At 40.3% G+C, this 27,192-nt stretch overlaps 1 protein-coding gene across 5 annotated transcripts in view; it reads right to left on the reverse strand.

Moving 5' to 3' along the window:
* The window catches only part of NTRK2 (neurotrophic receptor tyrosine kinase 2), a 305,262-nt gene that overhangs the window by 211,769 nt on the left and 66,301 nt on the right, over positions 1-27,192 (reverse strand). For all 5 annotated transcript variants that reach the window (XM_061626814.1, XM_061626834.1, XM_061626806.1 and 2 more), the window contains exon 5: positions 4,412-4,480. In XM_061626814.1, the coding sequence (XP_061482798.1) occupies positions 4,412-4,480 (69 nt within the window). The remainder of the gene's footprint in view (positions 1-4,411; positions 4,481-27,192) is intronic.

Raw genomic sequence — 27,192 nt, forward strand, 5'->3', positions numbered from 1 at the left:
CATTCCAAGTCCATTTGTTTTATGCTGACCCACAGCTTCATGTTCATTTTAATTAGAATATAGCAGGTCTGCAACACTTTCCTCTCAATTTCTTAAAATTTTAAAGCCTTTATGTCTCCACATTACATGCTTGTCCTGCCTTTTATTTTAAGCACTTCCCTGATAACCACAATGAGTTGCATATAGGCAAGTGCATGGAATTAGGGATGTGCTTGAACTTCACAAAGTTCGAATTTCACACAGATTTCCTATTTATATGCTTTTTTTTGTCCTCGCAGATTGGTTTTTTCCTAGCTGTTTTCTGCGGCTGAAACGGATTTTTTTTTTAAAAATTGCCTCAAAGATATCTATTTGCTGTTGTTATGTGCCTTCAAGTCGATTACGACTTATGGCAACTCTATGAATCAGTGACCTCCAAGAGCATCTGTCATTAACTGAAGATCTTGTAAGTTCAGGTCTGTGGCTTCCTTTATGGAATCAATCCATCCCTTGTTTGGCCTTCCTCTTTTTCTACTCCCTTCTGTTTTTCCCAGCATTATTGTCTTTTCTAGTGAATCATGTCTTCTCATTATGTGCCCAAAGTAGGATAACCTCAGTTTCATCATTTTAGCTTCTAGTGACAGTTCTGGTTTAATTTGTTCTAACATGGTATGCACAAAGCTCTCTCCAACACCACATTTCAAATGAGTTGATTTTTCTCTTATCCGCTTTTTTCACTGTCCAACTTTCACATCCATACATAGAGATCGGGAAGACCATGGTCTGAATGATCCTGACTTTGGTGTTCAGTGATGCATCTTTGCATTTGAGGACTTTTTCTAGTTCTCTCATAGCTGCCCTCCCCAGTCCTAGCCTTCTTCTGATTTCTTGACTATGGTCTCCATTTTGAGTAATGACTGTGCCAAGGTATTGATAATCCTTAACAAGTTCAATGTCCTCATTGTCAACTGTAAAGTTACATAAATCTGTTGTCATTACTTTAGTCTTCTTGACGTTCAGCTGTAGTCCTGCTTTTGTTCTTTCCTCTTTAACTTTCATCAGCATTCGTTTCAAATCATTACTGGTTTCTGCTAGTAGTATGGTATCATCTACATATCTTAAAATTATTGACATTTCTCCCTCCAGTTTTCACACCTCCTTCATCTTGGTCCACTCCCACTTTCAGTATGATATGTTCTATGCAATATTTTCTCAAAATATATGTATTAATATTGATATTTCCCTCAAAATATCAATATTGATATTTTGAGGAAAACATCAATATTTTTTTAAAATCTCTGAAAATAGTATTTAAAACAATATTGATATTAATATCAATATTTTTGCGGGGGGAAACTGAATCAGTATCTATCACAAATAGTGAACATTGATCCTTTACGAAGCAGTACTGGAAGGAAGTTCCACGGAGCAAAAATCAAACCAGCACCAAAGTGCGGATCCCATCCCTCATGGAATTGCATGTAGGCACACAAGCAGGTCAGCAGCAGAAGGATGCAACATTTCCTCCCTCCTTGTGTCCAGCATAGAAACTAAGCATGCTGCAAGGGGAAATAAGTTATCTCCTCCAGGCCCAACACAGAAAAGTAAAGGGCTGCTACAGGAAGAACAAAGCTTTTGGTCCCTTTTCTGCCAGCACAGTGTGCTAGTAAACCTTCAGTAAACTAAAAGGTTTTAGTTGCACAAGCCTGTCATATGCAATTCCCACATCCTACTGACCCCTACCCCCTTGCTCAATACACATCAAATGTGGGACAGTGTTCCTTTTCTCTACAGTAATATTTTCTTCCAATTATTACTATCAGTTTATTGAAAACCTAACATTCTTCTCCATTCTTATTTTTCCAATAACTTCCCATCTCTCCTTAAATCTCTATTTTATTAGACTGACTTATTCTTATAGCATCCAAATACACCATAATAAACAAATTTAATCTCTTAAAATGTCTTTAAAGCTATGGTCTTTTACAACCTCTCTCAGCTATGTCTACCATGATATCTAAAACAAAGTGTTTGGTTAGAGGGAAGTCAAAGGGCAGTCAGAATAGAAGATTGGATTATTTCTATTTATTGCACAGAAGAATTAGCTTTTATCATTTGGGTATTCCACCCACCCCACCTACACATACATAGAGACATATTCCACCATCATGCCAACTTTTAGGATCTTGATTATATGCTCAATTTAGCCATAAGGAAAATGGGTGCTTCTCATCTCTTCTTTTAATCAAGAATTGAAAACTGAACTCACTTAAATCCTGGTCACATGCTAGCATAAATTTTTTAAACTTTTCAGAGTGCATGTGTACCCAGATGAAAGATCAAAAGGAATTATAAAATGCCATCATTAGGAATTTCATGTCAACAACTTACATTAATTTGAACTGACAAAAAAGTATCACATTCATCTGAATAGTACAACCTTAGTATAGAGATTGGATCAGCTGTTATGCATTTTCAAGGAAATGTGATACAATTTTAAAGAGAAATTTCTTTTTGAATGTCAAATCATTTTAGCATAATGGATCAAGTTAAAGGGCTGGTATGGATGGCCATATCTTGCCTTAATAAACTGAGATACAGTAGCAGTCAGCAGGGCAGCACAGGAAGCTCAGTGTGGTGTGGGTACGGCAGCAGGAGCATCAGACTGGGCACTGAGCTCCCCACATCTTGCCCCTCCCCCTTTTGGTAATCAGCAACGAGGCTTGCTGCCAGGAAGCCAAACACACAATGATGCCCTGCCTGCGCCACCCCACCATGACTGCTGCTGAGATATGACTGGGCCTTGTGAGCATGCACCCAGACCCTTCACTCCTCCCTTGGCAATGGGGGCAAACAAATCAAGAACTCTTCCGTTAATTATCATTGGCTTTTAAACTGTACTGAAACAATGGTCAAAGGTTTCAGAACAAACCAGGATATTAACTCAAATGGCTTCATATCCTGCCTTGTTCCAAAGCCATTAAATATAGTTATGGTTTGTTTGCTTGCACATGCAAAGGGAGGAGCAAAACAGTTGCTCACTCAGATTAAAGGCTTGTTCATATCTCAGTTTATTAAGTACTCTATTTTTTCAGGTAACACACCTTGTATTCCAGCTGCTCACCACATCACCAAAAATATTCAAATAAATGCTGCCTCTTGAACTATCATAATGTTGCTTGCCAAGGCTGTAATATCTTTTTCCTAACCCTTCACATATATGGGACCTAACTGAACTGAGGATTTCCTTGGCAACTTCCAAAACCAATAAATAATATGGCTTACCTAATGAGGGAGATTATTTGAATATATACACACACACACTTACTGCTAATAAGTTCAGGTAAAATAACGTGCTTTCAGATTAGTTTATCTGAGAAGCACCGGGAAATAAAAGCAAACACAAATTCATTTTAAAAATCCTCCAGGTAGTCATAGTTTAATTCTTCTCTATCAATTTTAGCTGAATTAAAACACAAAATCCTCTTTTACTGTACAAATCCACCGGTTCTCATTGATATATAGTGCATGAAATGGATGAAACAACCCAATTGTGCCAACATAGAATACTAAATGGTTGTGTCACATGCCAGAATGACCAGTGAGATAAAGATGTCACAAAAGTCTCAAAAGACTGGGGGTGGGGAAGGTGCCAAATCACACAGAAACATTTTAGAGCAGCAAGGTATGGATTACTGTGACCATAGAAAGTTATCTTCTGATTATTTCTTCATAAACATAGTTCAAACATCACTTTGTCTCATACATTCCACTTTTACAAGTTGTTTGATGACCTAATAACTCAAAATCTGTCATGTGGTAATTTGACTGCTTCAGCAAGGGTTCAGTAGCTCTCATCAGGTCAAAGGGTCATGTGATGTTAGGCTTCCCCAAGGGCTTCCCACAGTACACAGCTTATTACCACTGAAATGCTATAGAGTTTCAACAGCAAACTGATCTGCAGTGTGGAATCTGATGTTTGAAGGGGAAAACTAAAAGCTCCTGTAAGAATGCTGACATAGGGGTGCTTTTCACAATACAGCTGTCACATGGAAGTCTCCTTAAATGGCCTCCATATTATGCCTGCCACATGAAGTGAGCTGTTCAAGTATACTGTGTTCATCGCAAGGTTTGTTTGTCTCTACAGGCACAAACGGTCCTGGTAATGGCTTGCAGGAGCTTAGAGACATGTGGTGGTGGCCAGTCTATGTGATTAACCAGTGTATACAAATGTCTTTAGGCCTGAAGCAGCTGCCAAACAAGGCCCATAGCTGCATGGTTTGTGAAGCAAAATTTACCTTTCCTTTAAAAAACCACATTTGTAAATATTTTCTTGCTATATTCCAATTTTTTAAAAAAACAGAGATGATGAAAACTACTACTACTACAACAACCACCAACCCTCACTTTTTAAAAAAAATCTATTACTTACAGATCAGTCAAATTCAGGTGGCGGAAAGACTTTCTGGACAAACTTGAAAACTTATTTCCAGAGAGGTTACTGTAAAGAAACAGAATGTCATTATTAAAAATGAAAGTAATTTGAAAAAAATACCTTGCAATCTATGCCCTAGTAAACCTATTCAGTCTCTTGCTTGGTAATGGCGTACGAAACTGATACGGATTGTACTCTAACTTGAAAATTAGATTCAACACAAAGGTAAACACTAATCACAATGTGATTAAGTTTAACTCCAAAGTCCATTCTCAGATGTTGACTACATGCTCAACTTACTCATAACCAAAATACATCTTTGCTGTATCTTCTTTGATCCTTCATTGAAGACTTTACCTAAACCTTGAGCACATGCCAAACACCCTCATCATAAGCCTTTTAGATATCCTTTTCAAACTGCATGTGCAATGAGTGTTCACATGAAAGATCAAAGGAAAAATTTCAAAATGTAGCCATTAGGTCCTTCACGTCAATTAAGCATTTGCTGCTTCATGCTGTAATGAGCTTTAATGTCTTCTACTAGACTGAAGATCAGAGGCAATCTTGCTCTAGACTCTGTCCTACACTGTGGGAGGCACACCTTCACTAAAGAAGAGATTTATTATTATTATTATTATTATTATTATTATTATTATTATTCCACCCTTCCTCTCAGAAGGAGACCAGGGCAAAAAAAACCCCACTAAAAGCATTTTAAACCATCTTAAAAACAAAAGACTTTAAAACATATTAAAACAAAACATCTTAAAAATGTATTCAAGAAACAATTTTAAAAACATCTTAAAAAGCAATTCCAACACAGACGCAGACTGGGATAAGGTCTCTACTTAGAAGACATGTTGCAAGAGGAAGGTCTTCAGCAGGCACTGAAAAGATAACAGATGGTGCATATCTAATATTTAAGGGGAGGGAATTCCAAAGTATAGGTGCCACAACTCTAAAGGTCCACTTCCTATGTTGTGCAGAGCAGACCTCCTGATAAGATCTGCAGGAGGCCCTCACCTGCTAAGCAAAATGATTGACTGGGTATATAAGGAGGAAGACGATCTTTCAAGTATCCTGGTCCCAAGCTGTATATGACTTTGTACACCAAAACTAGACCCTTCAATTTAGCCAGAAACTAATGGACAGCCAGTGCAATTCTTTCAGCAGTGGGATAACATGTTGGCAATACCCTGCCCCAGTGAGCCATTGTGCTGCTGCATTTTGTACCAGCTGCAGCTTCTGGATCAACCTCAAGGGCAGCCCCACATAAAGCGCATTATAGTAATCCAATCTGGAGGTTACTAGTACATGGACAACAGTGGTCAAGCTATCCTGGTCCAGAAACGGCTGCAGCTGCCTTACCAGCTGAAGCTGGTAAAAGGCACTCCTTGTCACTGAGGTCCTCTAACAACAAAGAGGGATCTAGGAGCATCCCCAGATTATAAACTTGCTCTTTCAAAGTGAGAACGACCCCATCCAATGCAGGCAATTGACCAATTATCCAAACTAGGGAACCATTAACCCACAGCGCCTCCATCTTGCTAGGATTCAGACTCAGTTTATTAGCCCTCATCCAGTCTACCACCAAGTCCAGGCACTGGTCCAGGGCTTACACAGCCTCTCCTGATTCAGATGTTACAGAGAAGAGAGAAACAGAGCTACATATAATCAGCATACTGCTGACACCTCACCTAAATCTCCTGATGACCACTTCCAAGGGCTTCATATAGATGTTAAACAACATGGGGGACAAGATGGTACCCAGCAACCCTGGCCCACAACTGCCAGGCCCCCAAAAGACAATTGCCCAATGCTATTCTCTGAAAACGACCCTGGAGATAGGATCGAAACCACTATAAAACAGTGCCACCGATACCCATCTCACCAAGTTGGCTCAGGATATCATGGTCAATGGTATCAAACGTCGCAGAGTTCAAGTAAGAATAATAGGGCTGCACTCCCTCTGTCCTCCTCCCAATAAAGGTCATCCATCAGGGTAACCAAGGCTGATTCAGTCCCATAACCAGGCTTGAACCCAGACTGGAATGGGTCAAGATAATCTGTTTCATTCAAGAGTACTTGCAATTGCTACACCACAACCATCTTGATCACCTCCCCTAAAAAGGGACAACGACCGAGTGGCAGTTGTCACAAACCAATGGGTCCAGGGTGGGCTTTTTCAGGAGCAGTCAGATCACTGCCTTTTTCCAGGTGGCTGGAACCACTCCCTCTCACAAAGACATGTTGACCACACCCTGGATACACTCAGTCATACCCCCTCAGCAAGCTTTAATAAGTCAAGAACGGCAAGGATCAAGAGGACAGGTGCTGGCCGCATTGTCACAAGCACCTTGTCCATGTCATCAGGTTGCATCAACTGAAACTGATCCCAAGACAGCATGTCTTTCACCACTTGCACTGTAGCCATCATCCCGCCTGTTTCATTGCCCTAAGTTCACAGGTAGACCAAGGTGCAAACTGGGCTCCATAATGCTGGAGAGGGCACTCAGGGGCAACCGTGTTACGAGCCCAACGTGTCTTATTGTTCCACAGCATAACAAGGGCTTCAACAGGGTCACCTGCTCTATATACTGGAAACTCCCTCAGGTCGTTCAGTAATCCAGAGGATTCCATTAGTCTCCGGGAGTGGACCATCTTAATCTGTCCACATCCCTGCAGAGGAAAATTGGAGCCGTTAGTCTAAACTTCACAGGAATTAGTCTGACCACAACAATAGGGTGGCATCCAGACCCCTATCTTCAGACCGACCTTTCCTCCATTTGGAGCAAAAAACAACTAAGGGTATGCCTACTCTATGTGTTGGACTGGTGACAACTGAGACAATTACATGGTCATCATGGAGGCCATGAAGTCCCAAGCCAGAACACTAGAGGCAGCCTCAGCATGCACACTGAAATCACCCAAGCCAATTGTTCTGGGCTCCTCTAATACCACAGCCGAAATAGCCTCCGCCAGCTTGGTCAGAGAAGCTGCCAGGCAGCAGGGTGGACGGTACAACAGCAGCAACCCTAATTTACGATCTCCTTGGCCCAACACCAGGTGCAGGCCCTCACAGTCAGCTCCAAGACATAATGGTTTCCTTGTGACAGAGATGGAAGTTCTGTAGCAACCACAGAACCACAGCAACTCCTCCCTCCACCCAGAGCTTGGAAAAGTTACTTTTTTGAACTACAACTCCCATCAGCCCCAGCCAGCATGGCCACTGGATTGGGCTGATGGGAGTTGTAGTTCAAAAAAGTAACTTTGCCAAGCTCTGCTTCCACCCCTGTAGCCTGTGCTGGTGTTGCACTGAGTATCCAGGTGGGCAAAGCTGGATCAGGTTAACTTCTCCCAGCTCACCCACCCAGGTCTCAGTAATGCACACCAAATCAGCATCCTCATCCATGATCAACTCAGGAACAAGTGTGGTCTGATTGTGTACCAATCTGACATTAAACAACAGCACACACAGGCCAGCAGCCACAGCAGATGAGCAACCAGGAACCTGTCTATGGGAGAAGTGGGAGTGAGGAACAAGGTGTAGATAGCCTTGGCCTGATCTTCCATGGTAACCTATTGCCTCCCCATGGCTATACCTCCCTCTACCCATGATCAATGAAATTGGGGTGGCATGCCCCTCCTTCCCAAGACACCTCCTAAGCACATGATATAAACAACAGCCCACCAATAAAACAGAACAGTTATCCCAGTATGATCTGATAAAATTGGGAACGGTATTACTAAGACTACATCACCCACTCTCTTTCATACAGGGCACATCTACTCCCCCCCCCGTCTCACACCCAGGAGGGCCAGCCTTCTGTCAGTTGTAGAGTCTTACTCTGAAGACATCTGGTGACTTTCTCCTATCACACAGTTCCCTCACCCTGCACAGGAACCACACATGCACCTTACACCGTCTCCACTACCAATCTCCTATAGAGGTTTTTTTTTTAAAAATAGAAGGGAGTAGCGCCAGTGCCCTTGCCCTCAGGACTCCCTAAGGGACTCCCCAAGGGAAGACCCTGCCAGTGGCAGAACCGCTGCTGAAGGGCTGCCAGGCTTTTATTTTTATTATTTATTAAATTTGTATCCAGCCCATTCTCCCAGTAGGAGCCCTTTTTTGATGCCCCTTGACCCACCCAGGAGCTGATGCAAGGGGCTGCAAGATTGAATGCAGCCGCTCTCTGGATCAGAGCTTAGAAGTAACTGGTTACAAGTAACGAATTACTTGTAATTCATTACTTTTTTGAGTAACGAGTGGGTAATTCCTTTACATTTTGATTGTAATAGAACTAGGAGTAATTTTACTACTTTTGTGGAGTAATTGTAACGTTTCCAGAATTACTTTTGGGCATTACTTGGGGGGGAGCAGGGGAAGTCTTCTGCTCCTCTGATTTGTAGATGAAAATCATGTTCCTCAAACTGGTCTTCTGTGCAGTGTCGCTCTTTCCTCATGCTCTGTGGATGGGTAGGAGGCGACGAGGGAGGAGGTAGAGAGTGAGACGGGTGGAGTGGAGAAAACAATTATTTTAAAAACAGATAGTAGTAGTGAAGAATGGAGTGGAGGGAAAAAGGATCCAGAGGTCAAGAACATAGATAAAGGAGGAGAAGGAGGCAGCAGCAGAATGGAGATAAAGAACCGTGGAGGTGAAAGATGACAACGCGCGCGTGTGTGTGTGTGTGTGTGTGTGTGTGTGTGTGTGTGTGTGTGTGTGTGTGTGTGTGTGTGTGTGTGTGTGTGTGTGTGTGTGTGTGTGTGTGTGTGTGTGAATACTGTGTTTGCAGTTGGCACACAAAGTGGCCTCCACCACCCTCTCTGGCTACTGTGCTGCATCTGCAGTATTTTAACTTTTTTGCATCTCAGGGGATCCCTCCCCACCACCATTGCTATCTTATGAATAAAAATAATTATTCTACTACCTCTATATGTGTGTGTTTATTTTTAATGTTGTTTTAGGGTACTTAGATGTGCAGCAGCCAAGGCCAGCACCTTGTAGGCGGTTTTTTTAAGTAACTGAAATGTAATTGTAGTGATTACTTTGGAGGAAAAGTAAAGTAATCAGTTACTTTCAGAGCAATTGTAATTGTAACAGTAATTACTACTTTTTGGGCCATGTAACTGTAACTGTAATTTATTACTTTTTAAAAGTAATCTTCCAAGCTCTGCTCTGGATACAGGGTCAGGCAGAGGGTCCCAGTCCTTACAGCACTTATCAGGGATCTCAGCTGTCTGAAGAGATAGCAACCGAGGGGGAGCAAGCAAGCAAGCAAGCACCCAGATGCTCAAGCACTTGCTTTCAGGGCAGATCTTTTCCAGTCCCCCAGTGCTGCAGCTGGGATAAAGTGGGCAAAAATAATAATAACAAAGGACTGCGGAACAGAAACATATATTCCCCCATGGAGATATGTGCCCAACCATAAGCAGGTCATTGGGGTCCACAACACAGGAGAGATTACGGCTGGGGAAAAGCTTGGCAGATAATGTAGTGGTTCCTGTCATCTACTTTTCTATTCAAACTACCTTTCTCTGCAGGCCTAGGCCCTCTTCTAGAGTTGGGAACAAGGTTCTACCATTTGCTACTTTTGCCTCCCCACCCCCTCCGCCCCAGCTAAGTGTACATCTGTCTGAACCAAGGGATGTTGAGGTGCACTACACAGCACCTGCAGCTCAAGCACTCCACAGAAAAGATACAATCATTAAAAATGAGGGGAAATAGTAGTATCACAGTCAATTCCTGATCATTTAAGGTGCTATTATTAGGCTGTTTAGGACACAAGACAAAAGTAAAGGTGTCCCCGCACTTATAGTGCGAGTCGTTTCTGACTCTTAGAGTGATGTCTTGCAACATTTACTAGGCAGACCATGTATATGGGGTGGGATTGCCAGTTCTGTCCCCGGCCTTTCTTTACCCCCCAGAATTAAATTCATCTAGGGTGGTAAAAAAATCTTGCAATGGTCCAAAGGAAACATTAGTCTGGTTTATATGTAATGCTTAACTATAGTTTTACATTACATACATGAGCCTCGGGATTGTTTACTCCCTCTTCCATTCTCCTTCTCCGTTGTGGCCATGAGGAGATCAAAAGCTTTTGCTTCCACATTCAATGAACAATGGTCATTCATTATGTCTGAACTAGAAGCTGCAAACAGTATTAACTATGGTTTAGTGAAACAGGTCAGGATAATTAAGCACAGTTTGAAATTGGCTTATTTTACTAAATCATAGTTAACACTAACCACAGTTTGTTGGGGTTTGCACATTAAGAATTAGTGTGATTAATTGAAAACAGGAGCAAAAGTTGTGCTGTTGCAAAACTTTGCAGTTGTGCTGGGGGAAGGGGGGTAATGCTCAAGCCCAAGACTCATGCCCATAACACTAAATTATAGTTCAGTGTTATGTTTAAGCACAACCAATTTGAAGCAGCCTCCTTGTACTATTATTGAGACAGCTGTACAATAATAGTAACTTCTCTCATGTGATTTTATTTGACTTGGACAGATGAGTCTATGCAAAGCTCCAGAGATTTATACCTATTTTCCCCCACTGTCTCACAGGGAGTTACTTTTCCCTTTCCCTCTATGCCACCATCGCTTTCCTTTCTTCTCTCTTCTCCCACTTTTCCCATCAGTCCCTTTTTGACAGGGGTAGGCAACCTGTTGCCCTTCAAATGTTGTAGGATTACACCTCCCATCATTCTTGCCCATTGGCCATGCTGGCGGGGGCTGAAGTAAGTTGGGGTCCATCAACATGTAGATGGCCACAGGTTCCCCACCCTCTACTTAACTATTGTGAGGACTTTAATAAATGTAGAAGACAAGCCCTGATACTTTTTGCAAGGGGGACCAAGGAGCAGTCAAGACAGTCTCCTTTTACACTCTTTTCTGTTTGCACTACTTTTCATTATTTTGTTTAACTGAGAAATGTACCAGGCTATAACAATTAATTACATAGATCTAATAACAAAGAAAAACACAATGTGTGTGTACACTAGAGATGGATGAATCAGTCTCTTTCTGGTCCATGTCAGTTTTGCACGTGCCCATTCTATACCATTTCCACATAAAACTACATTTTTAAAAAATCTGCATGAAAATTCACATTATTTTTAATGCACCTTTTCACAATATATACATATTTGGCTGCTTTTTACCCTAAAATATGCATTTGTATACACATTTGATATGTTTATGAGAAAAGGACTGTATAGGAAAATGTGGAAAAGAACAAAAACTGAAAGTAACTTGCATTGTGATCAGTGATGTGAGCAAATTTGCATTGGGTAATATGCATTAGAAAATTTCCTGATGCTCCCTAGAGAGAAATCTAATTTAGCATGTTTACTTGAATTTAGTAAACAGAGCTCAAAATGTTGAAATTGCCAAGTCTTGCCCAATGTTAAATTGCAACTGGCATCCATTTATTGTTACTAATAAACTTATGAAACAGAAAATAAAGAACTGGAAAATGTTCTGACCCACATCAATGATTGCAATCTGTATCTTAGTTTGGGAAATGTAAATCAGGTTGGTTCACTTTAAAATGAAGATTGAAGTAAACCATTCCAGTACCCCTAGTATAGAAATGTGAAGGCCTGGGGGGGAAATTACAGAAAAATTGGAGAGAAAACTTGTTTCCTCCCCCCTTTTCTTTTTTCTTCAAAAAATTGAGAAAAAACAGGTAAAAACAGAGAAATTTTATGTTTTTCCCAGGCCATCACATCTGCATACCTACATGCACTAAGAATCACTGCCCTAACATTTTGAGTAACACGTACAATACATACAGGCAGATAAATGCACATGTTCATATAGCATGATGATAATTCATTAACGTTTTTGACTGCTGAACTTAGAAATACAGCTTTGCTAAAACAGTACTGTTTAATGGCTTAAAAGTCATTGTTTTGAAATGGAAAGTGAGAATGCCTGAATTGAATCAGTGATGCTATTAGTTACATTTAAGCAATAACTACTAGAATGTTTAATTTATTTTATTTATTTTAGTACTGATTTCAGATAGTCCTGCATCAGCTAAGGGAAAGCATTTTTACTACACAAATTTCATCTGGTTAGGGGCAAAAAGACACCAAAAATATTTTAGATTAACATATGCTTAAAGCATTCTTCAGCATCTGACATTCCTGCAATTGCTTTAAGTGCTCGCTGCTATCATTATTATTTTCACATGAAACACTGAAGAAAATCACTTTATTTTAAAAAAGAATTTTAAATGGAGTTGAAAGACTTCTCTTGTGAGACAACTGAAGCCAAAATAGTTTTCTTAGTTGGAAAGTTCAGGCAGTAATATCAATCTTCATTTTTTACACACACACACACGAGTTTCCTTTCCAAATCTTAGATGTGCACCAATTTTTACATGAGACTCAGTATACACAGTGCAGTTTTTTGAACTTAATATGCAAATGAATAATGCCCCAGTCTTGATAGGAGACTAAACCAGCCTTGTCCAACCTGGATCCCTCAATCATTGTTGAACCACAACTCCCTTCATTCCCAACCAGCATGGCCAATGGCAGAGATTATCTAGCACCATCTCTGTTGTCTTTTCAGCACCTACTGAAAACCTTCCTCTTTCAACAAGCCTTTTAAGTAGAGACCTTATCCCAGTCTGCATCTGTGTTGGAACTGCTTTTTAATATGTTTTTAAACCTTGTTTAAAAAAGATGTTTTTAAAACTTTTTAAAAATGTTTTTAAAGATGTTTTGTTTTAATATATTTTAAAGTCTGTTTTTATGATGTTTTAAAATGTTTTAGTGCTTTTGTTTGCTGCCCTGGGCTCCTACTGGGAGGAAGGGCGGAATATAAATCAAATAAATAAATAAATAAATAAATAAATAAATAAATAATGGAAGCTGCAGTCCAACAACACCTGGTAAGCCCAGGTTGAGAAAGCCTGTGCTAAACTATAGTTTAGCTTGACTAGAAAAAGGTGCAGCAAGCCCCCTTCCCTCTATTTCTCCAGTAAGGCCATGAGGAGGAGTTCAGAAGCTTTTGCTTAACCCAAGAGCAGGGAACCTTTTTCATTACCTTCTGGGGCCACTTATCAGTGGTGGATGGGGCCAAAGGCAAAAGTGGGCAGATCAATGAGTGTGAATGTTGCCTTTTGTACAGTACACAATTTTCTATACACACCCCTCTATATTCTCTATCCAGAGAAGCAAGAGGCATTATTAGAGATCAAGGACACATCCCAGCCAGGCAAAAACACTTAAGGGTCCAAAGCAGGGTTGATGAAGGGTATGGCCTGGGAGAGGGGGTGTATCCTGGGGAGAGTCCCAAGGGCCAGACAGAGACACCTGTAGGGCCAGATATGACCCGCCCAGACTTGAAGTTCCCCACCTCTGGCTTAACCACAGCTTGTCATATCATCCAAATCAACAGTCATGCACAGTAAACATGATTTGATTTAAGCAAGCAAATTATGGTCTAGTGTGACATCTGAATATGGCCTGTGTAACAAAAGTTTCATGGGCAAAACTCAAGAGGCCACATCTGTCATTACCACAATTATTCATGAAAGCCTCTTCACATATTTGTGGTAGCAAAATCATATACATCACCATGTGAATATGCAAACTGGGTGTCACAGAACACGCAGCTGCATAATATATATATAGATATATATATATCCCAGTTCAGTGAATATGAATAAGCATAATACTTCTTGCATCTGGAACCACAAACATATTTCAGATACATGTCCAAATGCACACTAGAACATGCATCTAAATTTATAGCTGCAATATATTGCTTTCAACAGGGCACACATTTGAATATACCTTTAAGTAGCTATGATCATACATATTTTGGTGCAACTGGCATTACTTTTCAAATGCAACTAGAGCTGAATCACGTGCTATGTGTGGGTCACATGCATACATCATGGTTTTACATGTAAATATAAAAAATGGAATTTGCAAATTAGCAATTAGCAGGCCATTGCTGTCTAATAGTCTTCTTTCCTAAGATTACAAGTTTGAAATCCACTGCTCTCCTTATTTATTTATTGGCCACCCTTTACCAACAGGTCCCACCCAGGGCAGGTTACAAAATCTAAAATACAATATTATAAAGAATTAAAACACATTTCAATCACAAGAATAGAGTGGGTTCTGAAAACATCTCAGGAGCTGAAGGCATTCGCAGAAAACTCTACAGTGAAGGTGCCAGAAACACAACTCTAGGAAGGGAACTCCACAACTTAGGAGCTGCCACAGAGAAAACCCTCTCCTGGGCCACTATACCCCGAACGTTTGATGAGGAGGGACTACCAAGAAGGCCCCCTCTGCTGATCTTAACATCAAAGAGGGTCTGTAGGGAAGGAGACAGTCTCTGAGATATTTGGGGCCTAAGTAGGGCTTTAAACACTAACACGAGCACCTTGAATTGGGCCCGAAAATGAACTGGCAGCCAATACAACTGTTTTAGAACAGGGATTATATGAGTTCTAAAAGGAACCCCTCCCAGTAATCTGGATGCCTCATTCTGGACCAGCTGAAGTTTCCAAGTCATCTTCAAGTACAGCTCCATGTAGAGTGCATTGCAATAATCCAATCTGTAAATTACCAGAGCATGCAGTACTGTTGCTGAGTCACCTCTGTCCAAAAGGGGTTGTAGTAGCAAACCAGCCACAGCTGGAAATAAGCACTCCTAGCCACCGAGGCCATCTGAGCTTTCAGTGACAATGCTGGATCAAGGAGTACTCCCAAGCTATGAACCTGCTCCTTTAAGGGGAGCACAACCCCATGCAGAGCAGGCCATCTTCCAATCTCCTAGATTTAAGAACTTGGAACACATAATACTTCTGTCTTTTCAGGATTCAGCTTCAGTTTACTGGCCCACACTCAGCCCATCACTGCATCCAGACACCTGTCTAGCACCTCAACTGCCTCTCCTGATTCAGATGGCACACAGAGGGAGAGCTAAGTGGCATCCATATGTTGGTGACTCCAAAGCTCCTGATGATCACTCTCAGTGGCTTCATATAGATGTTAAACAAAATGAGGAACAAAGTGGAAACTTGCAGGACACCACAGGAAAGTTCCCATGGTGTTGAACAGAAGCCTCCCATAACTACTTTCTGGAAATGTCCCTGGAAGAAGGAGCAGAACCACTGAAGTACAGTACACCTAACCCCACCTCCCTAAGCCGCTCCAGAAGGATAGCATGGTCAATGGTATCAAAAGCCACTGAAAGGTCAAGAAGAACAAGCAGGGTTGCATTGCCCCCTTCTCTCTCTTGACAAATGCCATTGACCAAGGCAGTTTCAGTGCCATGACCAGGCCTAAAGTCAGACTCAAATGGATCCAGATATTCAGTCTCCTCCAAGTATGCCTGAAATTAGACTATCACTACCTTCTCAAGCATCTTGCCCAAAAAGGGGGCATTTGCTACTGGGTGATAGTTTTTTAACACTTCTGGGTCAAAGGAGGACTTTTTAAATAGGGAACACAACATTGCCTCCTTCAAGCTCTTCAGCCATTACATATCCCAAACTGTTAACAATCCAAAATAAATAAAAAATAAAATCAGCAATCACTTTTTTATTTAAAACACACTTCCAACATATAACCAGAATTATCTGGATATTTTCCATATATCATTCTTTCTAAACTGAACTTGCACTGCCATCATCATGATAGCAAAATGGGGATTGTAAAGAATTCCTCTAAATTTGAATGTAAACCTGCACTTCCCTACAATTCGCATCTTCAGTATCTATTACACACCAACCTTGTAGACATGCAAACTTCTGCGACTCTCCTGACACCAGATTTTTTTTAAAAAAACAACAACACAGCACAGAATATAATGATATTGTTATCTGGGCCTGGGGAGTCTGTGACAGTGGTGGAGGAGGCTAAACAGCACCATCCATGCATAAAGGAAATACCCCCACCCAGAGCTTGGAAAGTTTACTTTTTTGAACTACAACTCCCATCAGCCCAATCCAGTGGCCATGCTGGCTGGGGCTGATGGGAGTTGTAGTTTTAAAAAGTAGCTTTTCCAAGCTCTGCCGCCACCCAATCCTGTACCTTGAGTATTGATTTTATTTTCCATCAAATCTCTCTCACACACACCTCTACTCTCCCTCTTCTGGAAAGCTCCAAAGGAGCTGCCTTCCTTCCTTTCTATGAGAGTGAAAATGGGGCAGTTTTGCTGATTTCATGTGCAGTGCCTTGCTCTGTGAAAGCCCCAAAGGATTCTGCTTGAAGAGTGCTGGACAGCAACAAGCAGTTCTTGTTTTTAAAAGGAACTGGGTGGGGGAGGAGAGGTGAGAAAGCATGGAGAGTGTGGCTGAATGAAAAGCAGAAACTCTGGTTGATTTCTCAGGGAGAATATGAGGAAAAATCAATGGGATGCTGAAGAGAGCCAGATGGGATATTTGAGCCCCAGTAACGCAACATTCCTGGTGAGGCATCCTTGGAAGCCTGACCTGTCAAGAGAGTGGAGAGAAAAGGCTCAGCAAGCTGGGTGAAGGAAGAGAACCACAGAGAACTCCCTCTTCCTGAGTGGACGTCTTTGCCAGTTGGAGACAGAAAGGGAGGAAGCAGCAGAGGCATGAGCAATGTGTGTGTGTGTGAAAGAAGCTGGTACTAAAGACTGCCCTTGGCAGCAGTGGTAGAATCATAGAATAGTTGGAAGGGGCCTAGAAAGCCATTGAGTCCAACCCCCTGGTCAATGCAGGAATCCAAATTAAACACCCGACAGGTGCCTGTCCAGTTGCCTCTTGAATGCCTCCAGCATTGGAGAGTCCACCACCTCCCTAGGTAATTGGTTCCATTGTCCTGCCACTCTAACAGTTAGGAGGTTTTTCCTGATGTTCAGCCGAAATCTGGCTTCCTACAGCTTGAGCCCATTATTCCATATACTGCACTCTGGGACGATCAAAAAGAGACCCTGCACCTTCTGTGTGTGGAAACCTTTCAAGCACTTGAACACTGCTATCATATCTTCCTTCAGTCTTCTCTTCTCAAGGTTACACATCCCTAGTTCTTACAGTCTTTCCTCATATCCTCACAGGGCTTTGTTTCCAGTCCCCTGATCATCCTCTTTGCCCTCCTCTGAACCCATTCCAGTTTGTCTGCATCCTTCTTAAATTGTAGTGTCCAGAACTGGACAGAGCACTCAGCATGAGCCTAACCAGTGCTGAATACAGGGGAACCAATACTTCACATTATATGGAAACTATATTTCTGTTAATGCAGCCTAAAATAGCATTCGCCATTTTTACAGCTCCATCGCACGGTTGGCTCATATTCAGCTTACGATCAACAACAATCCCAAGATCCTTCTCGCATGTAGTATTGCTGAGCCAGGTATCCCACATCTTATAACTGTGCATTTGGTTTCTTTTTCCTAGGTGTAGAACTTTGCATTTATCCCTGTTAAATTTCATTCTGTTGTTTTCAGCCCAGTGCTCCAGCCTGTCAAGATCCCTTTAAATTTTGTTTCTGTCTTCCAAGGTATTAGTTATCCCTCCTAATTTTGTATCATCTGCAAATTTGATAAGCATTCTCTGCACCTCCTCATCCAAGTCATTAATTAAAATGTTGAAGAGCACTGGGCCCAGGACCAAGCCTTGCAGAACCCCACTCGTTACCTCCCCCCCAGTTTAAGAAGCAACCATTGATAAGCACTTTGAGTATAATTCCCCCTCTAGAATGCACACTTTAACATGGTGAGGGGGTTTGAGAGTGTCAAAGAAGCTGAGAGCAATGTCGTCAGGAGTCTAGACCAAGAAGCTAGACTCCTAGCAGGGGCACCCAACACAGAAAGATCAAAGCTGAGACTAAGATGCATCCAAAGTCAGAGGAAGGCAATGGTAAACCGCCTCTGAATACCTCTTACCATGAAAATCCTATGAAAATGCATCCAAAATGCAACATGAGATAGTGTTGGAAGATGAGACCCCCCCAGGTCAGAAGGCACTCACCAAGCTACAGAGAAAGAACAAAGGACAAGGACAAGTAGCGCTGTGACTAAGGATGCAGCTGGGACAAATCCAAAAGGAAGCCCAGAGGCTGATGCGCACAGATGTGAAAGGAGTCCGGAGTTGTACGACATACACAATAGGAACATGGAATGTGAAAAGCATGAACCAGGAATAGTTCGAAATGGTCAAGCAAGAAATGGAACTTTTCAACATTACAGCTTGCATATGGCCTATGGCTAATTCTGCAATAAAGATTCATCATTTACACATTACAATACTTGGCATGAGTGAATTAAAATACACGGGAATGGGACATTTTCAATCAGGCAACTACAAAATATTTTATGCAGGAAATGAGAAATTAAGAAGAAATGGGGTTGCTTTAATAGTGAGAAGTGATGTAGCAAAAGCAGTTAGGAGCTATAACACAAGGTCTGAGCAATGAGATTAAATGGGAAACCTATTAACATAACCATCATCGAAGTCTATGCTGCAACGGCAAACGCAGAAGAAGAGGAATTGGACAGATTTTATGCTGAAGTACAGGAAGAAATTGATCACACACCAAAACAAGATGTGCTGATAATATGAGGGACTGGAATGTAAAAGTAGGGAACAGAGAAGAAATAGGAATGGTGGGAAAATGGGACTTAGGAGACAGAAATGAAGCAGGAGAAAGACTTATTGAATTCCGTGAAGCCAATAATTTGTTTCTGCAAACACATTTTTGAGCAACTGAAAAGACGATTATACACATGGACATCACCAAATGGTCAATACAGGAATCAAATTGATTATATAATTGGTAGCAGAAGATGAAGTTGTTCCATACTTTCTGCAAAAACAAGACAAGGAGCAGACTGCAGTACAGATCATGAACTGGTCATATTAAAAATCGGAGTAAAGCTAAAGAAGAAGAACAAAGCAACCATAATGCCAAAATACGATTTAAATAACATTCCAGAAGAATATATAGATCAAATAAGGAACAGATTTGAGGCCTTAAACTTAGTTGATAAAGAACAAGAAGAACTATGGAATGAAGTCAGAGACATTGTCAGGGAAGAATGCAAAAAGACAATACCTCTAGTTAAAAAGAAAGACCTCAATGGATGATTGAGAAAACTCTTAAAATAGTTAGAGAGAGAAGAAAAGCAAAAGCAAAAGGAGATAGAAACAGTGTTAGAACCCTAAATGCAACTATACAGTGACTAGTACGTAGGGACAAAGAGAACTATTACAATAGTTATTGTATAGAAATAGAAGAGGACAACAAAAGGATAGAACAAGAGTCCTATTCCAAAAGATTAGAGAAATCAAACGGAAACTTAAACCAAGAGTAGGGATGTTGAGTAATCAACAAGGGAGCACACTGACTGGGCCAGATAAAATAAAAAGAAGATGGAAGCAATACACTGAAGAACTATATAAAAGAGATGCAAGGATGACAGATTCATTCATGGAGGAACAGTATGATGAAGAACCAGAAATTTTAGAATGCGAGGTGAAAGCTGCTCTTAAAATACTTGGAAGAAACAAATCACCAGGAACAGATGGCATACCAACAGGGTTGCTACAAGTTACAAGTTGAGACTGAATCTGTCCAAATCTTGACAAAAATATGTCAACAAATAATGGAAATCTTCAGATTTATTATTCAGCTTTTCAACTTCGTCAATTAAGTTTTATAATTATGAGAGCTAATAAAACCTGGATTCAATTAGAGGATTATATGTTACATTCCATTGTGGTAGTTACCATTTAAAAATTTACAACACTCCTTTTTACGATCTATAAGCAATCCGTTTACAAAAGCTACATTGTTAATATGGAAAAAATGGCAATCAAAAATTTCATCAATATATTCCCCATTAACTCTATTACAATCTCATCCTAGTATTAAAGATGAGACACTTAAGGAATGTATTACAAAATGGGAACAGTTTGGTTACTTTAGGCTTAAAGATTTTTTTATACAAGATTGCCCAATTACATTGGACCAGCTCAGAGCAAATATACTGAACTTAAATTTGGGATGGCTTCATATACTTCAACTGACTTGTATTCTTAAAGATCCTGATATTAGAAAATATGCTACTCGTCCACTTACTGGATTTGAACATACTATGTTATCATTGGGACTGGGAGGTAAAGGCATTGTCTCCGAGTTCTATAAAATATTATTAGAATCACAAATGGGACAATTTACAGGGCTTAAATCTCAATGGGCACAGGATTTGCTCTGGTAACCTCGCGTTTGGATTACTGCAATGCGCTCTACGTAGGGCTACCTCTGAAGACAGTTCGGAAGCTACAGCTAGTGCAAAACACGGCAGCCAGACTGCTAACAAGGACCAAGTGGTCCAAGCATATAACACCTGTTCTGGCCCGCTTGCACTGGCTGCCAATATGTTTCCGGGCTAGATTCAAAGTGTTGGTATTAACCTATAAAGCCTTATATGGTGCGGGACCACGATACCTTGCGGAACGCCTCTTCCGATATGAACCGGCCCGTACACTATGTTCTACTACGAAGGCCCTCCTCCGGGTTCCAACTCATAGGGAGGCCCGGAGGGTGGTGACAAGATCTAGGGCCTTCTCAGTGGTGGCCCCCGAACTATGGAACAGTCTCCCCGAGGAAGTGCGCCTGGCGCTGACTCTGCTTTCTTTTCGGCGCCAGATTAAAACCTTCCTATTCTCTGAAGCATTTTAATTTAAATTGATTTAATTTTAAAAATGTTACTGTATTGATTTTAGACTGTATTATTTTTGTATTATATTGTGTCATTTATTGTATTTCCTATGTTATTGTATTTCTATGTTCACCGCCCAGAGAGCTATTGCTAGTCGGGCGGTATATAAATTTAATAAATAATAATAATAAAATAATAATTTAGGTTTTGATTTAAATAATACGGAATGGAAAAATACTTGTTTGTCTAAATAAAATAAATCCGTATCAGCTACCCATAAAGAAATTAATCTTAAAGTACTACATAGATGGTATTTAACTCCATCCCGTTTGTCTTATATATCTCCTAATATGAAACCACTTTGTTGGCGTGGATGTGCTAATAAAGGCACATATTTTCACTCCTGGTGGACATGCCCAAAAATTGTCCCATTTTGGAATTTAGTGCATAAGGAACTTGTAAGTATTATAAAAGAAAACATTATACTTACTCCAGAATTAGTTCTTTTATTATTGCTTAAAGATGAAAATGCTAAATTGAAATCTAAATTTTTTATTTCTAAATTATTAATGGCAGCTCGTCAAATGGTGGCGCAAAATTGGAAATTATTAGAAAATTCGGATAAAATGACATGGTATAGAAATATATGGAATCTGGCTTTATTAGATAAAATTATTTATAACCTTCATTTTTTACAAGATAAGACTAAATCTGTATACATCGCTACATGGTGGCCATTTATTGAATACACAAATAAGTACGGATTACATGATCATCTTACATCCACAGCCAGATCCATCTGGTTCTCCTTACTTTTGATAAAGCCTTCTTCGCTAACCAATTTGCAAATATTGAACTGTGTTTTAAATGGTATATCCATAAATGTATTACAGGCAGTCCCCGCTTAGTCGGCAGGTTCCGTTCCGGACCCCCGCCGTAAAGTGGAAATCGCCGTAAAGCGGAACCCCACTGAGTACAATGGGACACGTTGCACGAAAATGATCCGAAAATGCCGCAAAAGCAGCAAAAGCAGCTTTAAAACGGGAAATGAAAGCTGCCACATTAGCAGAACGCCTGTAAGCGAAGTGCTGGTAAGCGGGCCCTACTGTATATCTTTCTTCCAGTGTATTGAGAAAATGTTGTATATTCTTTATTTGTATATATATTCATCCTCAGTGACCCAGAGTTGGGATTATTGTTTTTGTTTGAATGTCGCTGTTGTTCTTTTTGTTTTGTTAGTATAGTTTCAATTTTCAATAAAAATATAAGTAAAAAAAACAAATATGGAAAAGAAAACAATGGCCCGCTGGAAGCGTTCAATATACATCCCAATTCCAAAGAAAGGGGATCCCAGGAAATGCAGTAATTATCGAACTATTGCCTTAATATCCCATGCAAGTAAAGTAATGCTCAAGATTCTACAACAAAGGCTCTTACCGTATATATGGAGCGAGAAGTGCCAGATGTCCAAGCTGGATTTAGAAAGGGAAGAGGTACCATATATCATATCACAAGCATATGTTGGATAATGGAAAGGGCCAAGGAATTTCAGAAGAAAATCATGCTGTGCTTTATAGATTACAGCAAAGCCTTTGATTGTGTAGATCATGAAAAACGATGGAATGCTTTAAAAGAAATGGGGGTGCCACAGCATCCGATTGTCCTGATGCGCAACCTATACTCTGGATAAGAGGCTACTGTAAGAACAGAATATGGAGAAATCGACTGGTTCCCGATCAGAAAGGGTGTGAGACAGGAGTGTATTTTATCACCCTATTTATTTAATCTTTACACAGAACATATCATACAGAAAGTGGGATTGGACCAAGATGGAGATTTGAAAACTGGAGGGAGAAATATCAATAATTTAAGATAGATGATACCATACTACTGCAGAAACCAGTAATGATTTGAAACGAACTGGAAAATGTTCTCAAATGTAAAGATGTATCACTGAACACTAAAGTCAGGATCATTCAGACCATGGTATTTCCAATCTCTATGTATGAATGTGAAAGTTGGACAGTGAAAAAGGCGCATAAGAGAAAGATCAACTCATTTGAAATGTGGTGTTGGAGGACAGCTCTGCGCATACCATGGACTGCAAAAAAGACATATAATTGGGTATTAGAACAAATTAAACCAGGACTATCACTAGAAGCTAAAATGATGAAACTGAGGTTGTCATACTTTGGACACATCATGAGAAGACATGATTCACTAGAAAAGACAACACTGGGAAAAACAGAAGCGAGTAAGAAAAAAGGAAGGCCAAACAAGAAATGGATTGATCCCATAAAGCCACAGACCTGAACTGACAAGATCTGAACAGGGTGGCTTATAACAGATGCTACTGAAGGTCGCTGATTCATAGGGTCGCCATAAGTCGTAATTGACTTGAAGGAATATAACAACAAGTATGATTCTGTAGCCAACTGTGGATCCACCTGATAGTTGTTCCATCCAGCCTACATTTAGCTAGCTTGCTAATCTGAATATCATGGGGCACCTTATCAAAAGCTTTGCTCAAGTCAAGATATATTATGTCCACAGCATATCCACAGTCTATCAGGGAGGTTACCTGATCAAGACATGAGGTAAGATTAGTCTGAAAGGACTTGTTCTTGATAAATCCATGTTGGCATTATTTTCAGGTGCTCACAGATTGACTGCTTTATAATCTGCTCCAGAATTTTCCCAGTAGTAAACTCCAACCACCATGTTCCTTTTATTCCTTGTCCCATTTATTGTAACCCAGATACTCTAGGTGGAGCTACCAAGCTCATCCTCCTGTATTTCTGTACAGGGATATATATTTCTAACTAGCATGACTCCGCCTCCCTTTCTTTTTTTTTAATTGTTTAATTTATTTTTTATTTCCATTTTGCATTAACATGTATTTAGTTACAAAATAATACAAAAAACATATTAACTCCCTTTCCCTCCCTTTCCCCAACCCCTATCACCCCCACCCTTTCCCCTACTGACTATTAACTTTCAAGATTTTATTTTGTAGTTTTCTTCTCTGAGAAACTTCCATTCTTAAGATATCCACAACGATCTGAAAGGGTAAGGCACTGGTCCCAAACTAGTGTCCAATGTAGCAGCCAAGATAAAAGACCACCAATCCATTTCGAAAGTCCTTACTTTTCTTTTTCCCTCCGCCATTCTTATGTTCTGTGTTAACTTCTCTAATAGAGTGATTTCCCATAGTTTCTTTTGCCAGTTTTGTAGTGTTAAACCGTCCAGTGATTTCCAATATTTGGCAATCGTCAATCTGGCTGCCGCCAGCATAAATCCTATAAGTCTTTTATATTGTAGATTTGTGTTTTGTCCCATAAAAATGTTCAATAAAGCTAATTCAGGCCTGAAGTAACATTGTTGTTTTGTCAATTTCTGTATTTCTTCCCACACCTCCTGCCAAAAACCCTTGAGTTTATCACATTCCCACCACATGTGTAAATATGAGCCTTGTACTTCGCATCCTCTGCAACAATTTTGTGTGCTATTTTTAGATATCCGTGCTAAATATAGGGGGGTTAAATACCAATTGTGTATTACTTTTAGGGCTGTTTCTCTATAAGAAGTCAAAATAGATCTATATAGGAATTTTGTCCACATATCATTCCAGTCCTCTTCTTCAATCTGGCATTTCAGGTCTGATTCCCATACTTGTTTTAAAATTGAGTTGGAACCCATATCCTTATTTACCAAAAATCTATATAATTTTGAAATCACCCCCTTTTCCATTCCCTTCATACTTAACATTAGTTTCTCCCCTTCTGTTAATTGTCTAGTACCCTGCATTATAATATGTTTTCTAATAAAAGTACTAAATTGATACCAGCAAATCCATGACATACCCATCTCCTTAAATTTATTTTTCCATTCATCTCATCATAAAGGTAGTCCATTCGTATAAAAATCCTTCAATCTGTATATATTATTATATTATTGTCAATTAGGCTTTTATCCTCTATTTCTCTGTCTGACCTGTAAAACTCAGGGTGATTGCAAATAGGGATTAAGGGGGAAATTGCCGGAAGTAAGATCTCTTTCCTATATCTCCATACCACCAAAATTGGTTTCATAGCTGTATTTATGTTTTTGGCACTTTTTCTTATTTCCTGTTTAATAAAAGGCAAGCCTTTAGGATTGTGAAGTTTTAGTAAATATCTCTCTATGTGTACCCAATGTTTCTCAGATTTGAGATCCATAAAAGAGATTAAGTGATGAATCTGAAATGCTTCATAATAAAGAAATAAATTTGGGATTCCCCACCCTCCCTCTCTTATTCCCTTGTATCTATATTTTTTTGCTGTTCTGGGCTTTTTTGATTTAAAAATAAATTGTTCAATTTTCTGCTGCCAGATTGTCAATTTTTTTTTGAATTTGCGTTGGGAGAACATAGAAAGGATATGTAAACTTCAGGACTATCATCATTTTGACAACTGCTATTTTGCTGGATACTGACATATTCAGTTTTGCCCATTTTTTAAGATCTTCCTTTACCCATTGCCAAATTTTCGTATAATTAATTTGGAATATATATTTTTTGGTTTCTGGGTATGTTCACTCCCAGGTAGCGAAGGTGGGACTGTACCAATGGAATTCCTAAAACCTGAGATATTTGAATTTGTGCCTTAGGTGGGATATTATAACACATGAGGTCTGATTTTATACAATTTATCTTTAGACCTGCCAATCCCCCAAAATCCTCCAGTTCTTTTTGAAGGTATGGCATAGCTTCTTTTGGATTGGATAGCATAAGCAACATATCATCAGCATATAAGCTGATAAGATGTTCTTCTTGAGCCACTCTAATTCCAGCTATTTTTGTATTCTCCCTAAGTCTACTTGCCAGAAATAGAATTTGTTATAGAATAAGGGTAAAAAGCAAAGGAGACAGTGGGCAGCCTTGTTTTGTACCTGCTTGCAACTCTATAGTTCTAGATTCCATCTCATTATATTTTATATTTGTGGTGGACAAAGTGTAGATAGCTTGCATTGCTGGGATGAATTTAGGGCCAAATTGAATTTTTTTCAGTGCTTTTAATAAGAATTTCCAATTTATGCTGTCAAATGCTTTATAAATATCCAGTGCCGCTATGGCCAAAGGAGTCCCCTTGAGTCGGCATATTTTTATTGTACTAAACAGACGGCGTACTGGGTCTGTTATGTATCTTCCAGGTATAAAACCGTATTGATCTGCATGAACCAATTTGGTAATCACTGCTTTCAGTCTATTAGCAAGAACTGATGCTAAATTTTGTAATCAGTGTTTAAAAAAGATATTGGATGGTATGATTCCGGAAGAGTTGGATTTTTACCTGGTTTCAGTAGCAATACTGTGTACGATGCAGACCAAGTTGGGGGCATCCTTGCCACTGTCATTATTGTATTGTATAATCTAGTCATATGAGGGATGAGAATGGTACCATATAGTTTATAAAAATTATTGGTGAATCCATCAGGTCCTGGTGCTTTGTTTACTTTTAATGTCTTTATTGCTGCCCTGTCGTGTCCAGGTTGAGGCTCAGGAACCAGACCAGTTGATGAAAGCAAATCAGTTTTTATTAAAGTAATATCCAGACAAAGACTACGCCGTCTCATGAACTTTAACTACTAAACATAACCTGCGACATAGAAGAGAGTTGACAGAACAAGGAACCACTACTCCCCCTGTCCCTTAAGAAGGGGGCAAACGGGCGCGAATTCTCTCACTCCGCCTCAAAGTGCCCTCATCCACACTCCGCCTCTCCCCCTTCTTTTGCCGCCTCTTTTGCTGTCTCCTTGTACGTGGTGAAGGGGGTGCCACCGCCCCCTCCCCTTCTGAGAAATCTGACTCAGGTATGGAGGAAAGCGGGGGGGCAATGCTTAAACCATCTGGCTGTTTCTCCTTGCTTTTTCCTGGATCAGGAGGGGGTTGGATTCCTCCTTGCCCTCCCTCCTTCTCCAACTCCTCCAAGCTCGGAGGGGGAGGAGGCGTGGGAAGCTCACGGTAAGAATCTGTGTCTGTTGGACATTCAAGGTCCTCGCCCCCAGACAGTTGTATCTCTGAGATTCCCTCCCCCTCTTCTGCTTCTCCTTCACATGACTCTGTCCAAATGACCCCTCC

This window comes from Rhineura floridana, chromosome 1 (genome assembly GCF_030035675.1).
Source record: "Rhineura floridana isolate rRhiFlo1 chromosome 1, rRhiFlo1.hap2, whole genome shotgun sequence".
NCBI classification, from domain to species: Eukaryota; Metazoa; Chordata; class Lepidosauria; order Squamata; family Rhineuridae; genus Rhineura; species Rhineura floridana.